Genomic DNA, 15,977 nt, shown 5'->3' with positions numbered 1-15,977 from the left:
ATCCTGGATATATCCTTCAAACACAGACTGTAGACCCCTCTGTCTGCTTCTCTCTGGAATCACTCTTTCATTTCTCCAATTATATGATAATATTTCTTCAGGGAGTGCAGTTAGTGACAGTGTGGGCTCCATGCTGACTCTGACAGCTTGTCGGACCATCACAAAGGGGCGGGGCTTAGCAAAAAGGCAGCCTGTGTCGCCACTGTAGCTGCAGCAGTCTCTCAATACTGGACCAATTACAAAAATGTTGTCTCCACTGATCACTTGGACACAAAAACATGGGTAAAAGAGTCCAGGTTAAAACTATCAATAGTTCCCTTTAACCTCAACTATTTTGATGATTTTAGTCATTGCCAAACATTGTTCACCATCTTCTCAAACGTGAGGATTTGATGCTTTTCTTTGTCATACATGACAGTAAACTGAATGTCGTCAGGGTTTTAGACAGTTGGTTTTAAGAAGGAAGACATTTGGAGACATCACTTTGGGTTGTCAGAGTTTCTAACAGACATTTTTCAGTATTTTCCGACATTTTACTGACAAAACAACAATCAAAAAATAAAGTACTTGTTGGTTGCGGCCCTACAAATATGTAGAAGGAACAAGCTGCACACAACCATATGAAATCTTCAAACATTTGCTCCACATGCATTCAACCACGAGTTCAATATGTCTCTTTCATTTTTGATTCTCTCAGCAGTTTCCAAAGCTGTTTGTGATTGAAGTTGTATTCTGTCATTTGATCCTCAGACAGAGAAGCTAAGGGGCTTTGCTCGAGGACTGGATCCAGAAAGGATTATTGGTGCCACAGATTCCACAGGAGAGCTCATGTTCCTCATGAAATGGTTTGTATGCGCCGCGCGGCACAGTATCTGCCGGGCAGCTGTTGAAACAGGAACATTAGCGACTGGATAACTGCCTCGACTGTTGGGGAAATAAAATGCTGCTATAAAATATTTGTCTGTGTGCGCCAAATGCAAGTCAGTTTGATGTGTGTGTTTGTGTTGTTCGCCCATGCAGGAAAAACTCTGATGAAGCTGACCTGGTGCCGGCGAAGGAGGCCAACGTCAAGTGTCCGCAGGTGGTCATCTCGTTCTATGAAGAGAGACTCACTTGGCACTCGTATCCCACCGAAGACGAGAAAAAGGATGACAAAAACTAACACAAGGGGCAGGGGAGAGAAAGAAACTGTAGTTTTGAACTTCATTGTACTTTTGATGGGATTTGGGGGGTTGAGGGGGGGGGGGGGGGCAAGCAAGACATCATCGGACTCATTTGTCTTATGGTGCAGTATCACTCATTTGATTATACTTTTATCTGGATATAATCTACCTGTAAATATGCTTCAGATTTGCTTGACAGCTGAAATGTTAAACAGTGTTAATTTACAGTATCGACTTGAGTTTTGAGAAAGCCTGTCGGTCGTTTCAGTATCCTTTTCACACGGCATTGGGTCCAGTGCTCGTCATCTTGCTATGACAATGTATCAGTGAGGTGATGTTTTTATTTCATTAGTGCGCCATTTTTTTTTATACTTGGTTCATTAGTGCTTTCGACGGCAAAGCTGTGTCCATTAGCTGTTTCCTTAGGACTTGTTTGATGTACGGTTATCAGCTTTTCAGTGATTGATCTGGCTATTGGTAATCTTTGTAGTGTTTTTCATGACTATGTCTTGCTTGTCAGTTTTGGACAATAAACCACTTTTTGTTAACTCTGTTTCAACTGGGATCACTTTTAACGTGACAGGATTATTACGCAGCAGGGCTGCAACTAACGATTCGTTTTAGACTCATCATATGGTCAATAAAACATACGGAGATAGAGACAAATGTGCATTACAGTAGCCAAACTGATGTTGTAAAAAACTGACAGAAATAAGTGAGAAAACCATTGCCTGTATCTGTGCTGTGGGTGGGCGGGGCTTAATGAGGTTGGGCGGGGCTTAAACAGGATGGGTGGAGTTTAAAGCGAAAGTTGAAATTTAAACCTGAATTTGATGTTGGGTTGATCGAAACTTGCTATATTTATGTTTTATTAGAAAGCTATTTACGGAACATTCTCAGTATTGAGCTTCAGATCATTTTTCATTACAAGAGTACGAGACCAAACACAGCCGAATACTAAAAGTATTAAACAGAGTGCAGAGTCCGTCATTTTTAACACACCTAAAGGCTTCAAGATTATCACCTGGAGCATTTACTGACATACTTCATGTTGTAGGACAAAAGAAAGTCTCTCATGCTTGTGTTAACCACAGACCTTATTTCAGACATCTAAGCAAAACCCTTTATAAAGACCCACTGACTTCAAGGTGAGTCAACTGGAGTGCAAAAATGCTAACTCATTTCCAGGTTTTAGGAGTCATTCCTGCAGTGCTCTATTTACTGTAAGGCAAGAACGTCATCACATCTTTTGCGTTGAGCTCCAAAGACAGTCGTGCTCCTCTGAATTTTTGTAACTAGGCCCCCAACATTTCAGGTCAATATGGCCACCTTTAAGGGGAGACTGGCTGAACAGGTTAGCCTGTACTGACATCTCTACGACTCTTCACTGACAGACCACGGGGAGAGTCAAATGCCCTTAAATTCTTGTAAAGAAATAGCCCACCACACTGGGGAAAGAAGACGCCTTCTGCCGCAGGGTGTGGAAGATAATGTTCTTCATTGACATTAGTTGACTTTTTTCTTATAGTATAGAAAACTTAGTTTGTTCAACCCCTTGCAGTTCGGAGCTTGTTGCAATGAACCACACACTGAGCGTAAACGCCTCTGAGGATGCTTCTAGCTTGTGCATCATCTACTGAGGCCGACATGAGTATAAACTGGCAATCATCAAATGTTTGGTTTTTCTTTTTTGAGAAATGACTTAAACGATTATCAAAATAGCTGACCTTTTTCTACTGACCAACAACTTGATTAATTGACCTATCGTTTACAGTCCTGAAGCCCTTTCCAACAAGCAGGTCTTTCAAGTCATCAGGATAACTTTGCAGATTGAAACCTGGAGCCCCCAAAATCTGGATAACTATAGACACCTGCTTTTTGACCCGTATTGTACAGTATAACATATGCAACTAGAACACAAGAGTCACAGGTGAAAATAAAAACACTTTATTAATCAATAAAAACAATTTTTGATTGCCGGCAAATATCTCAAAACAGAGGGAACTACATCCAAACTGAAATTAGAGGGTTGAGACTGTTATGGAGACATTTGACAAACTACATAAATCATGACAAACACAAACATGAAAATATTTACATAACAAGACAGACAAAAAAAGTGCACTAAGTAGTAGCAGTACTAAATAGTTGGTGTCGCACTGGGTTACACTGAAGTGAATGTTAACCAGAGTTTCATGCCTGAATATCACATTTAATGAGGACATTTCTCCTTTCAAAAACAATTGTTTGGACATCATCTTAACGTTGCGACTTCAGTTCAGCCTCATGTAAATATTCTAGCCTAACCGCTATCTCAGCTGCAACCTATCTCAGCTACCTATTTTTCTTTTTTGTTTTTAAAACAGGGCGATGTGACATGTACTGACAAAACTTCATTCAAATAGACAAGTAATAGCACTTCTACTTTGAGAACGTTTCCCTCCAGTTCTCAAAACATTTAAAGTGAGAGAGAATGAGATTGTGAAAGAAAGGCATTCAAATCAAAGTGGCCGTAATGCACACCGTCATTGCACACGTTCAAATAACTTCTATCTCATGTAACGACTTGGCTCACTTTGTCATCAACACAAAAAACTTAAAAACATAGGACTCATAATATTCAAGCCAACACCTCGGCTTTACAGCAGTTTAAAAAAATTACCTCAAGTGGCTTTCAGTTGGCAAATAAGTTACTTGAAAGGGATATCGCTACACCACAGCGACAACTGAGCCGGTTTTAAGTTAGTGCTTAAAACAAGGCATCCAAGAGAAAAGAAAACATCAACAAATGATCCATAAATCTGATCTGTGATAGCCTGGAGTTGGTGGTAATCATACAGTACTCTCTGGAGCTCCACGCCCACCACAGTATCTTCAGTTCCTCCCGTTTACCGGCTGTGTGAAGTTTTAAAATCAACAAAAAAAAAAGAGTGTAGACTTGTACATAAAGCTGATGTGGCTAGACCTATAACCTTGCTTATACTACAGATTATGAACAGTTAATAAGAGCCTTCCTAAACGCAGCTCCCGTATTTAAACCTGCAGCGAAGGAATAGCGACAGACACGGCAAAATGCATATAGCCAAGCCTTTTAAAGACAAATTACAGTGCTATGTATAATTTATAAGGAAGTTGATACATTTTGCAATGCAGTGTGCCTCCTCCCTAAAACCTCCGTCTGCTCCTCTTGCAGGACTTCACCTCCAGGCCCCTTTTAGCAGTGGCCAGCCCAGGAACACTCAGCCTCTGACTCTCTTCTTGTCTCAACATCCTCCTTCCACACATCAGTCCCTTCAGGGCCTTCTAAACTTAGATGCCGCCGACAAACTGACTCAAAAACTGGAATTTGCGATACACAAACCAACAGAATTGGAGTGCAGTGTTTTAGCATTTAAGATGTATTCAGATCAAGTGATGTGCACCATACAACCTTTGGTTAGGATCGGTGTTAATGGCATCCTAAAATGATGGACTTCCTTTAGCCTTTGGTATCTAAACTCTCCAACAACCATAGATGCTGTTCTTTGCCTGAAGATTTGCAACTCAAAAGCCTCAGTGACAAAAATCACTAAAAGTCTCCAGGGGTGGGGTGTGATCTGTCCTTTAAAACCTTCGGTGCATAGGTATTCCAACCATCCTCGCTGACAGTGTTCTTTTACTCCCACTTGTCTCGACACCAGTCCCTCGTTTCACCCTACACATCTTCTCCATCCTCAGTGGTTTGATGCAAAAGGATCAAGAGCAGCTAAAATTTTTCTAATAGCTCATTTTATGTCCTTTTATATCCCTCGTCTCCTTGCTTATTGTTTTCCCCCGTCTAAATAATGAAATATCAGTACTCAAACGAAGAGCTACTTCTGCTTCAAAGTTGTTTCCAGGAAAAAAAATGTAGGAACAGATTGAAAAGGGAGAAACTAATGCAGGAAGAGTAGTCAACAATGCCATTTTTCTACTCACCAGAATCTTCTTAAAGGAAAAAAGGACATCTCTCTTGCATCTGCAGAAATCTTTCTTATTGATTTAGCAAAGTGATAGAATAAACAGCAGTTTGCCCCCCTCACTTCTTTTTGTCCTTCTGTTTTTTCTCGGGCTTTCGGTTCTGCTCAGCAGTTGTCACGCCGCGGGGCATGATCAGCACGCTGCCGTCAGCGCTGTACTGGAGCGAGTACTCGCTGGGAGGATAGGGCCGGCCCTCCTCGTCCCGTAGCTGAGTGAACACCTCCTGGTACAGACTGTGCATCTTCTGCTTCATCTGTCGGATGGAACGGATGAACTCCATCTTCTCCTTCAGCAGGCGGGACTTGTCGCGCCTCAGGTCTTGGACGCCCTGCTCCAGGTTTATGATGGTGTCCAGCTTGCGCTTGCGGCAGTTCTGGGCCGCCATCTTGTTCTTGCCGCGCCTGCGGATGTCGCGGATGAGGGCAAGCTGGCCTTCGCTCAGGTGGTGCTTGGCTAGAAGCTCGTTGAACTCTTCCACAGGCAGGTTGATGATCTTCTCGTTGGAGAAGGGGATTTTCATGGCCCGGGCTCGGCGTTCGTCGCGACTTGAGTGCTTGTCGAGCAAGTCCTGAGGAGGCTGAAGCTTGTTGTGTTTGTCCCGGACAGTCTTCTTCCCAGTTGAAATGGGGAGCTCTGGGTGCTCGGGGAACGCAGAGGAAAGCGGCAGGTTGTAAGTATGATTGTGGCTGATGCTGTCGAGCTGAGGGAGGCTGTGGAACTGGGAGGGGTCCTGATAGCTCATACGGCAGAGCTTACTGTACCCAGGCTGATAACCACCGACAGCACCTTCCTCGGTCTCCACAGTAGCAACCTCAGAGTCGGTGCTGTACCCCACAGCTCCCTCCTCGGAGAAGGTGGCAGACGTTGAAGACGAAGACGCTGCCGAAGAGCAGGATGTCTCAGAGCTGCTTGGGGAGGCGGGGCTGTGGCTGGAGTCCAGGGAAAGACCAGAATCTGAGTCGAGCTCTTCCTCCAACTGGGAAGCTTGGGCCTGGCTGAAGCCCTCCTCCATGGCAAGATCCAGCAAGCTGATCTCATCGAGCATGGACTCTTCCAGCAGGTTGCTGAATGGATCGGGCAGAATGGGCGTGGATGTAATGTTGGTACTAGAACTATTAATGTGTGGAAGAAAGATCCCGGTCAGGTTAGTGGCTCCAAACGTGGAGTTGATGTTGCTGGAGTTGCTGGAAGAAAATCTGAGCATGGTGGTTCTTGGAGTGATGCTAATAGAGTCCAACTGGGGGTTGAAAATCTGGGTGAAGTCTTGGCTGCAGCTGGGGAGGGATGCCTGGTGAAGGCTGACGTCCTGGTTCACCGGTGTTGAGGGAGTAGAGAGTCCAAAGTTTCCCGCGGTGTTTGAGTCAGTCGTCCCACTTGTGCCGCTGTCAGTGCTGGAGTTGCTGTGGGGCGAAGTGCTGTTCACTTCCATTGCCTTGAACAGAAAGATTTCATTAAATATATACAGATTTCTCAAATTATAAAGCACATTTTCGTGCTAAATAATTATGAGACAGAATAATAATTGAATCTACTTTCTATGGTTACATTTTTTCACACTATGACAGTAAAGAAGCAGCAATTTTCATACTTCCAGATGTGCATTTTCCTCATCATTTTCACTGTTAAGGTTTTGTTTTGGACTTACCTCAACAAATACAACACAAATACAACAAACAAACACATCTCACATGTTAAAAAGCAATCTATTCAAAAAGAGGACATACTTGTAGCTCCATGATGGCCATAATGTCTTGCCACTGCTGCTCCAGGTCTAACTGTGGCTCCGCCGGGGGCAGCTGTGGTGCCAGAGGAAGGCCCTGAGACGTGGAGGGAACTTCTCCATTGGGAACTATTTCCGAGGTGCCAACCGGGGCTGGAAACTGTTTGGACACATTACAAAAACATTGAATTCACTTGTAGTTTTTTCACACCAATGAAAAAAGCAATACTGTGCAATGCATTAGAAACAACGAGTTTTATGTTTTTACTTCAGATTCTTCTCCAAAAGGGAAAGTGGCCTCCAACAGCCTCAAGCACTCTTGTAGGGACAGTGAAGTCTGTGAGCCAAGACCTGGGAGCTAGGCAACAACAACAGAAGAGATACCAATACAGTCAAAACTATTTATTGTTGTAGGGCACTTGTAGCTCAGTTTATCTGGTCTGGTCCAATAGAAGATAAAGCTGTGTATTCGTCTTCTCTGGTGTCACAAAGAAATAACTGATTGTGAGTGCAACTGGACCTCATATATCATAAACAGCGACAAAAGAGGCATTCCCTAGCAAACTATTATAGGAGGATACTTACTGTGTGTGATCACTACTTTACACTCGCTGTGTATTGACTCCCAAACCTCTGTTTTAAATCTGCTTCTGACTGTTTGGGCAAAGTCCCTAGCCTGACATCACCAAACCAAATTGCAAATGCCGCCTACCTACTTTTGTTTATACAGAATGCGCCTTTTTCGGGGCAATGGGGGGCGTGAGCAAGTAACAAAACGTGTAGCTCAGCGTGTGACGTAAACAGTGACGTGGGAGGGAAGCCGCGGCTGGTCAGTCCTTCGGCGATTCTCTTATAAGTCAGCCCACCCTTTACCGTTCCCGTCACTTGACGGTTAATGGCCTCTTCGTTTGCGAGGGCAAGGAGGGCGCACAATTCTTTGTCTCCCCAGTTACTCATCTTTACTGTCTGTCAGATTTGCTACTAGCTGCTCATTCCTGCTATCAGCTGTTTCCTGTTAGTCTACCACCAGTGGGTCGCACAGCTCCTCCCTCAAGTCATCAACAGTCCCTCCCGTGGCGTAAGGGCGCCTCGTTCTTTTAAAACCAAAAAGGTTCCGCCAATATGTCTACCCTACGCAGTGGAAAATTGGGCACCTCGGATCAACTCGCCAATCCGGCTCTGTGTGTCTAAACGCTCGCAGCTTGCCGGCAAAACGGCCCATCCTTTAGTTGCTTCTTCTAAGTACATAGACGGTGCTCCTCTTTACTAAGCTAGGTTCACGCTTGTCGTAAGGTCCCCAGCACAAGGGCGCGCGAGCCAAAAATGAAATCATCCCATATTTTGTGTAAAGCACGAAGACATGTCAGCCATCGTATCAAAGCCCAGTATTAGATAAACGGCTGTGATTGGCACGACCAGGCCGAGGTCGGGTGTGAATCTGTCTGAACAGGAGAGGGACCAGATGCATCTACCACAGTAAATAAAACATGAGATAGAAGATTCGTCTGGTTCCCGGACTAAAAAATCTCTGCTCTCACATGGTGATCTTGCAGTATAGGCTATGTGAGGGAAATCAGGAGATCGCTACGATCAGAAGATGGATTTCTAAGCAGTAGCTATAGGCCTGTGTTAATCTGCTTTGCCTTCATACCACAAATGAACCACACCAGAGTCTGATTGGAACTAGACCGGGACCACTTTGACAATCAGGATTCTTGGTCTGTTGCTATTAGTGCGGGTTGTATGGGCTTTTACACCAGCCCAAACATACTGTGTGAAACGAGCAGATGTAGAGTTTGTTTAAACCAAACAGGTTGCGTACAAAAACATCTGTCATCTGTTCTTTCTGCTGTTCTGTGTCTTGTTTTAAGGCTGAGGCACATTTTTATAACCTCACATTAGTTTCTGGCATTATCAAAATCCTGCAATGTTCACAAATATTATGTGTATTCACCTCCTTAATGTTCAGCTACTACACTCAAGTCAGACCATCTTGTCTAATAAAATCTAAACAAGACAAGAACAACATTTTTGTTTTCTTTATCCGTGTAGGTTCATAGAAATGTCACAGATGCCACAAATACCACGAATGCCAGCTCTGGACGAGCCACACCTGTGTGCATCTGTAGTTTTACAAAGATTACATTCATGTGTCACGGGGCTAATGATTCTGAACGGCCTCTGAACCACTGGAAAATTCTCTCCAAAGTTAAGCCCTGAAATGATTTAATAGCATTTCAACTTTATAAAAGCAACGGCCGTATTTGCTTAATTTCTCCCTCCACTGTCTAAGACTTAACTCACTGACTGACGTGACACAACAATGAGATGAAACTCTTAAATTCAAACTGAGCAATTTCGCAAATGAACACAATTTTTCAGCCCACAATGTTCTATGCAAATGGTGAAATGAGACTAACTGGAAATGTCTCCACATGAATACAAACTCGTATTCAGCGGACGAAATTATCCTTTATCACCAGTGTGCAGCTCCCAAGTTTCTATTTTCTTTTATGTAATATTAGACAGTTAAATGTACCACCTCCCACTGGATGAAACACTAGGATACAGAGATCCATTTAGTCTACAAACCTGCTCTGGGATACTCTCTCCAGTCTCCCCGTCCACTGGCTGAGCACCCTGTAAGTTTACTCCATTCCTCCAGCTCTCTTGTTCCTCATTGCCGTCTTTGTTCTCATGTGGGTTGGGCTTCTCCTCCTCACTCTCCTTCTGTCGGTTGCTGTAGTTGAACACTTCTCTTCCTGCACCAAGGTCGATGTCCTGTCTCCATAGGATGTCAATCAAGTCAATGTCCTGGAAAAAACATACAGCAACCAATGAGAAATGGCCCTGTGCAGAGGACAGTTAATCATGTTGACATTAAATGCATTCAAAATGAACTTGTACTGAGCTACAACTGAAATCCAACATATTTTTTGTTTATTATTTACAATAATAAACTAGCAAGTTCACGGGTTATCTTTTACACAAGCAGTCTGACTCATTATTTCATAAGAGGGGTAATTTTGGTGGATGATGCAACAGAAATGTAGTCAGATGCTGCAACCATGACAGAAACACTTTGACATGGTGGTTAACATGTGATCAGAAAGAAGTCATAGTTCATAACAGTCCAACAATGACTTTGTGTGACCCCTAACTCCATTCCATCGATATGGTCATAATGTGCGAGGTTTCTCAAAGAGGAGCTATTATGCTCTTCTTTATTTTGTGTCTTATACAAAGTGTTACAGTGAAGATTGTTTTTATTAAACGTGGCCACAGTTTCAAATGATGAGGTAACTGTATGTAGGGGTAATCCCTGTGAGCAAAAACCTCAGGCTTCAGAGCGCAGTGAATATTCATTTCCAACAGTTCCAGGCACACTACTGCAAGTGTTTACAATACGTAGCTTACCCTGCTAAATGTAGCTACATGCTAACATCAGGGAAATATGTCAACTTGATTGCCGATGTTGAATATTTCTCCCCGATCTCAGATTAGATTCCTGCTCGAACATGTGCAGCTGTGTTTAGAAGCTTTTACTGGATATTTTTCACAATGCAAAGTGCACTAACTGCAAGCTGCTAATGTGCGTGTAGCTACATGCTAACATCAGGGAAACCTGTTATCTTGTTCAGCAGCTTATATCGGTTATTTTGTAATGGTAAAAGTGCTTCTATACTCTGTTACAGGCATTCTCCGGCTGAAATGACAGCACAGAGATGCCAAGATACGGAAGACCTGTAATCGCTGACCAATCAGAGCAAGCTGGGCTTTTGAGGGTGAATACGGGTGTTCCAGCTCTAGTGGAAAGCTCCAGTAGTTCCAGTAAAAGCTAAAAGGAACAGTGTTTAAGATTTATAGGGAGTAAGTGGCATCTAACGTGAGGATTGCAAACTGCAACCGGGAACAGCTTCTCCTCGTTAGAGTTCCTTAAGTGCTTCTTGTTCAGAAGGTTTTTACTGCAAGCCCAATTATACTTAGAGGTCGCTTCCTCCCCAAAACAAACAGAACCAGTGATTTAAACCGGTAAAAACAGTGAATAAAGCAGTTTCACTTTAAATAAAAACGGTGTTTTCAAACACTGTTGTTGCAGAGGGGCTGCTAAGTACGGTGGCCAACGCGAAAACGTGAATGGCCCCACCTAGAGTCAGTGTTTGGTTTGGCCATTCTGAGCTACCGTAGCAACATGGTGGTGCAAAATGGTGATTTCAGCGGATGAGGACCCGCTCCCCACGTAGATATTAATGGCTCATTTTAAGGTAACAGAAACACAAATATTCTTATTTCTAGGTGTTTATACACCAAAGAAAATATACTTATTATATTCCATTTCTACCAATATATCCCTTCAATCCTACACACTGGACCTTTTAACACAAGTAGAGATGTACCGATACCACTTTTACCTTCCTGCTACCGATTCCGATCCCTAAGCCTTAGGTATCTGCAGATACCAAGTGCCGATCCGATACCATCGCGTAAAATAAAAATGGATGGGATATGAATTGTTTTCATTATTATTATCCAGTGTTGACACAGATCAAGACACAGGTTAAAGTGCAGCCACACAATTTGGTAAAAAAGACATTTTAAAGGCTACAGTAGAATGTTTTTTAAACTCCGCTCTGTTTCCATTTCGTTTACCTGTAGCGTGTGAATGCGTAATGACCTGAGGCATTACGTGGTATCGGACTGGTCATAGGATGTACTCGCCAATACCCGATACCACATTTTAGGCAGTATCAGAGGCATTTCCGATACTGGTATCGGTACAACTCTAAATACAAGTACTTTAAACAGTAAAATAACTACTAACAACAATCTATTATACATAGAAATGTTTAAGTGTCACATGTAAATGTAAAAGAATATATTGTTTTCTTTAGTGTTGATTTCAAAGTAAATTATGGACGATGAGTGTTTGCTGTGTATTTCAAAGTAGTACTCTTATTACAACATTAACTGTTGTATCACAGCTGAATCACAGCTGTAATGAATGTGACTCAACTGGTTTTACTAAAAATATCTGACACTGATAAAGGACCAGGGCTGTGGTTTCATGAATTATACTGGTAAACGCTGTCAAACTCAGTGTATGTTTTAATTTTTTGGAATACAGTATAATTGTGTGTTTTACGCTCCCATACCCCCAAATATTTATGAAACTGATACTGACTCGCAGTATTTTCAGTGAGTAACACTGATGAAAACAAACGCTCTCTGAATAATAACTTATTTCTGTTAACATGTGTGGCTTGTGATGGTTGCTACTTAGAAGACACGTTCACTACTAAATTAGAGCACCAAAAATATGTACATCCAAACTGTAATTTGTTAATTGTTGTGCATTATGAAATCCTGCTCTTCAAATGTATTTGTGAAACAGCAGGTGACTGTGGTGACATGAAGCACCTGTCAAAGGGAGGTGTTTGCCCCCTCCTCCAACTGACAGGTGCTCCCCAGACGTAAGCAGAGTGAAGGATGAATGAAGGTGCAGTACCTCTTTGGTGAGGTCGTCATTGCCATCCCTGCTGCCCTGCTCCTGGTTGCCCTCTGGGGCCACAGCTCCCAGGCTGCTGTCCGCTGCGTTCAGGTTGTACGTGGATTCAGGTGCTCCACTTCCTCCCCTCATGGCCGGGGTAGCTTCAGGGTTGTTAATGTCCTCTAAGCCGCCCCCATTGTCCAGGGTGATGCTGGGGCTGGACTGGCTGCTGGTGGACACCACAGTCTCAGAGTCACGATGCACTAGCCAGGTGTTGAGCTCGGTACTGGGCACAGAGAGGCGATCCAGCTGGCGCACCTGGTTCAGCAGCCGTCTTGTGGTGAAGAAATGGTCGAGGTCCACACTCTTTGGATGGATGCCATAGCCGTCCAGCGTGTTGCGCAGGTTGTGAAACTGTGTCTGGGTGTAGGCTGAGCTAGGGCCCAGGATGATCTCTCTCAGTGGGGGCAGCTGATTGCTTAGATAGGTGTCAACGTCCACCCGCACCCCAATGAGACTCAGAAGGATGGTGAACTGAATCAGGCCCTCTGTGAAGTACTTTTTCAGGTAAAGCATTTCTTTACAAAGGAACAAAAGGTGAAAGTAAAAAATAAAAACAAAAACGGGGCCAACTAGCTCGGATCAATACCTCTGTACTTGTACTAGAAGACGGAGATAGATACATGAACGTAAAAAAGTGGTCAAGGACAGTGAGGGGAAGGGGTCTTCAACTGGATTCTGAGTGTTTAGAAGGCATGTAAGATCCAAGATGGGGTTTCCACTCTGCGAGACAGTTGGTGCACAAAGCTTCGTTCTTTATAAGGTTCTCATGTTTCCACTCCTGACAAAAGTGAGAAATGACATTTTATTAGAATCAGAATCCAGTTTAGGAGACTTTGCTTTGGATTATTGGTGCATTGCTTAAACATATTCAAAGACAATTGAATTAACAATTAAAGCATGTACTGCAAAAACTAAGAGACAGAGAGAAAAATATAAAAAATAAAACTATAATATTGTCCAAAGAACGTGCAAAAACTCACAGCACTGAGTGAAGAAAGAGTGTGCAATGTACAGATAACAGTCCAAAAGATGTGGGTTAATGTAAAGCACAGAGACATAATATTGTTATTACTGTGTTCTTATTATTATTATTGCTCCACAGCAAACTATATTATCTTAACATCATAAATGAGACTAGTTTCAGCCCTGAGACACCCAAGTCTTACCTTCCTACATTTGCATAAAACACATGTTAATGACGAGAAAAAAAAAATCAGGACTTGCTAGCCCACTGCAACCACTCCATCCTCCCAAGACTAGAGAAGTGATGTCGGCTCGCACCGCGCAATGCCTTCTCCTTCTTTGAAATTCAGCAGCCCAGAGATGGTGAACACACAGCTTTAGGCATCACCCCACCCTTGACAGGACAACTACTTCTTGTGGGTGCTGCTGAAGGTGAATGGGAGAGTCGAGAAGGCTCGCTGGGCTGGCTAGCACACGCACCAAAGACAACGTTAGGTGGCGGGTAGGGTCCCTCCCTCCTCCCGCACAGCTGCGCCTATCTTCGTCCTTATGACGTTTGCTGTCAGCTACATTGTGTTTTGAGACCCGGCGTCTGCTGTTACACACGTATTACCACCTTATTACGTAACGTTCAGTACAAATAATACGCCGTGTCGCCACGTTAAATAGCTAGCTAGCATCTTTGTTTACCCTGAAAAGTGACAGGTACCCCTTCTGGTATTTTAGCACTACCTACATCAAACAATCTCCCTAGCAACAAGTGGTGAAAAGATGAATGACGGATTGTGCAGCCATTCGCGTCGGCTCAAGCGCGGTGACGACACATGACTCCAGAAAATCCCGACCAATAGGAATGACGCGTGGGCGGGGCTTAGAGAAAAAGCTAAACTACTATTGGAACTCAAAGCCTGCACTGTTTGCTAGCCTGTAAGCTAGTTTGATGCTAACCGTCATAAGCACTCAACTACTTTTAAAAGTAACTTGTGTATGAAACAGAATCACGCCACCGTGTTCAGTCATTCACACACAAATGCTACTTATTCACTCATGTGTCCGCTAGCGTTAGCTCGCGCCACGAATCACTGACAATCCGTGTATCGGCTTGTGCGTTATTAGTTGATTGATTTAATACTCACGCGTGAAGATTTTGCGTCTGTATCTTCATGCCCAAAAGTCCGCTACCACCTGACAACAGTGAGCGAGTCTTGTTTTATTAAATGTTCCACAGTATTGCTCGACATAGCATTCCCCAGCCTTTCCTCATTGAATGGCCCACCATGACTTGCAAAATTGCTAGCTGGCCCGGCTAGCCTAGCAAGAGCCGCTTGACACCAAAACACGCTTTCACACAGCGCATGCGCAGAACATTCTAGTAGCAAGCTTTCATCAGCCGACTGAAAATCCCCTGCTGATAATAATAACACACAATGTGCACCAAAATAATACAATGTTTTAACACATTTAGTGGCAAAACAACTTAATCATTACGTTTTTTTATTCAAAATAAATCAAGAAAAGTGTGTCATACAATTTTACTAATGTTAAATGGATTATTTTCACACAAATACTTATTATATTATATACATAATATAGTTTACAACTCTGTACTGTACCATACTATATGACATGTGATATTCTATTTACTGCTGTACTATCAATATGATGTTATACTTGAATGGAAACCCACAAAACACTTTATTAAAATGATGTAAACTTGAAAATGAAAATGTAATTCCACCATGCAGTATAATTTTTCATATATGTATGTGTTACTTTACTAAAAACTAAAAATGAAAATGCATTTGCCTAGTTTGCACTCCATGTACCGGGTGATGCATGACCACATTAAAATATAACTTTCATTTTTCAGTTGTACCCCGCTCTACAATGGAAAATATTCACATGCTGAATCAAATTTGAAAAAATTAAAATGCAATATAAAGAATGTGACCTGTTTTTCCATTTATTACCAACAATAAGAAAGGTGTGCACTTAATTAACGTGGTTTCGCAATAATTTTTAAGAGATTTAAGCTGAATAAATATGTCTTATGTGCACTTTATTTTTTATATACCCTTAAAATGTATTGCTTGCTTTATTTAATATGCAATAAAAAGAACTATATTTGTTTTTTTGTAGTAGTGGAAAAAGTATTCCAAATTTTTACTTAAGTAAAAGTAGTTAAACTACATTGTAGAAATACTCTGTAACAGTTAATGTCCTGCATTTAAAATTGTACTTGTTTTTAATCAAAATATACTTAAAGTGCTGAAATTAGAAGCACTCCTTATGCGAATGGCTCATTTCAGAATCATATATATTATTGAATTTTAATTGTTGATGCATTGCTGTTGCAGCTGGTAAAGACAGAAGATTTATTCTTTTTAATATAGTTGAATAGCTTAACTTATATATATATATATACAGTGGTGTGAAAAAGTGTTTGCCCCCTTCCTGATTTCTTACTTTTTTGCATGTTTTCCACACTTAAATGTTTCAGATCATCAAACAAATTTAAACATTAGTCAAAGATAACACAAGTAAACACAAAATGCAGTTTTTAAATGAAGGGTTTTATTAA

The 15,977-nt window shown here is 42.2% G+C and overlaps 2 protein-coding genes across 7 annotated transcripts in view; one reads left to right on the top strand and one right to left on the bottom strand.

The window, feature by feature from the left end:
• The window catches only part of cbx1b (chromobox homolog 1b (HP1 beta homolog Drosophila)), an 8,603-nt gene extending 6,297 nt beyond the window's left edge, over positions 1-2,306 (top strand). For 2 of the 4 annotated variants that reach the window (XM_050059771.1, XM_050059770.1), the window contains exons 6-7: positions 751-845; positions 1,021-2,306. In XM_050059771.1, coding sequence (XP_049915728.1) covers positions 751-845; positions 1,021-1,162 — 237 coding nt within the window. In that variant the 3' untranslated portion in view covers positions 1,163-2,306. The remainder of the gene's footprint in view (positions 1-750; positions 846-1,020) is intronic. The other 2 variants (XM_050059773.1, XM_050059772.1) reach the window with 2 other exon arrangements.
• Positions 2,307-3,087: 781 nt separating this feature from the next.
• Positions 3,088-14,733, bottom strand: nfe2l1b (nfe2 like bZIP transcription factor 1b). 3 transcript variants are annotated; one of them, XM_050059745.1, is made up of 6 exons: positions 14,533-14,733; positions 12,389-13,211; positions 9,475-9,696; positions 7,151-7,240; positions 6,887-7,042; positions 3,088-6,594 (listed from the first exon to the last, which is right to left on the bottom strand). In XM_050059745.1, exons 2-6 carry the CDS (start codon positions 12,944-12,946, stop codon positions 5,221-5,223), a joined length of 2,400 nt encoding a protein of 799 aa, XP_049915702.1. In that variant the 5' UTR covers positions 12,947-13,211; positions 14,533-14,733; the 3' UTR covers positions 3,088-5,220. The 3 variants fall into 3 exon arrangements, with proteins under 3 accessions (XP_049915702.1, XP_049915703.1, XP_049915704.1); XM_050059746.1 differs by lacking the exon at positions 14,533-14,733 and adding an exon at positions 13,600-14,134; XM_050059747.1 differs by lacking the exon at positions 7,151-7,240.
• Positions 14,734-15,977: the final 1,244 nt, after the last annotated feature.

The sequence above is a fragment of the Epinephelus moara genome, chromosome 13 (genome assembly GCF_006386435.1).
Source record: "Epinephelus moara isolate mb chromosome 13, YSFRI_EMoa_1.0, whole genome shotgun sequence".
Classification (NCBI taxonomy): Eukaryota; Metazoa; Chordata; class Actinopteri; order Perciformes; family Serranidae; genus Epinephelus; species Epinephelus moara.
Note: the sequence above shows the minus strand (reverse complement) of the source record. Positions and strands in the feature narration are given on the sequence as shown.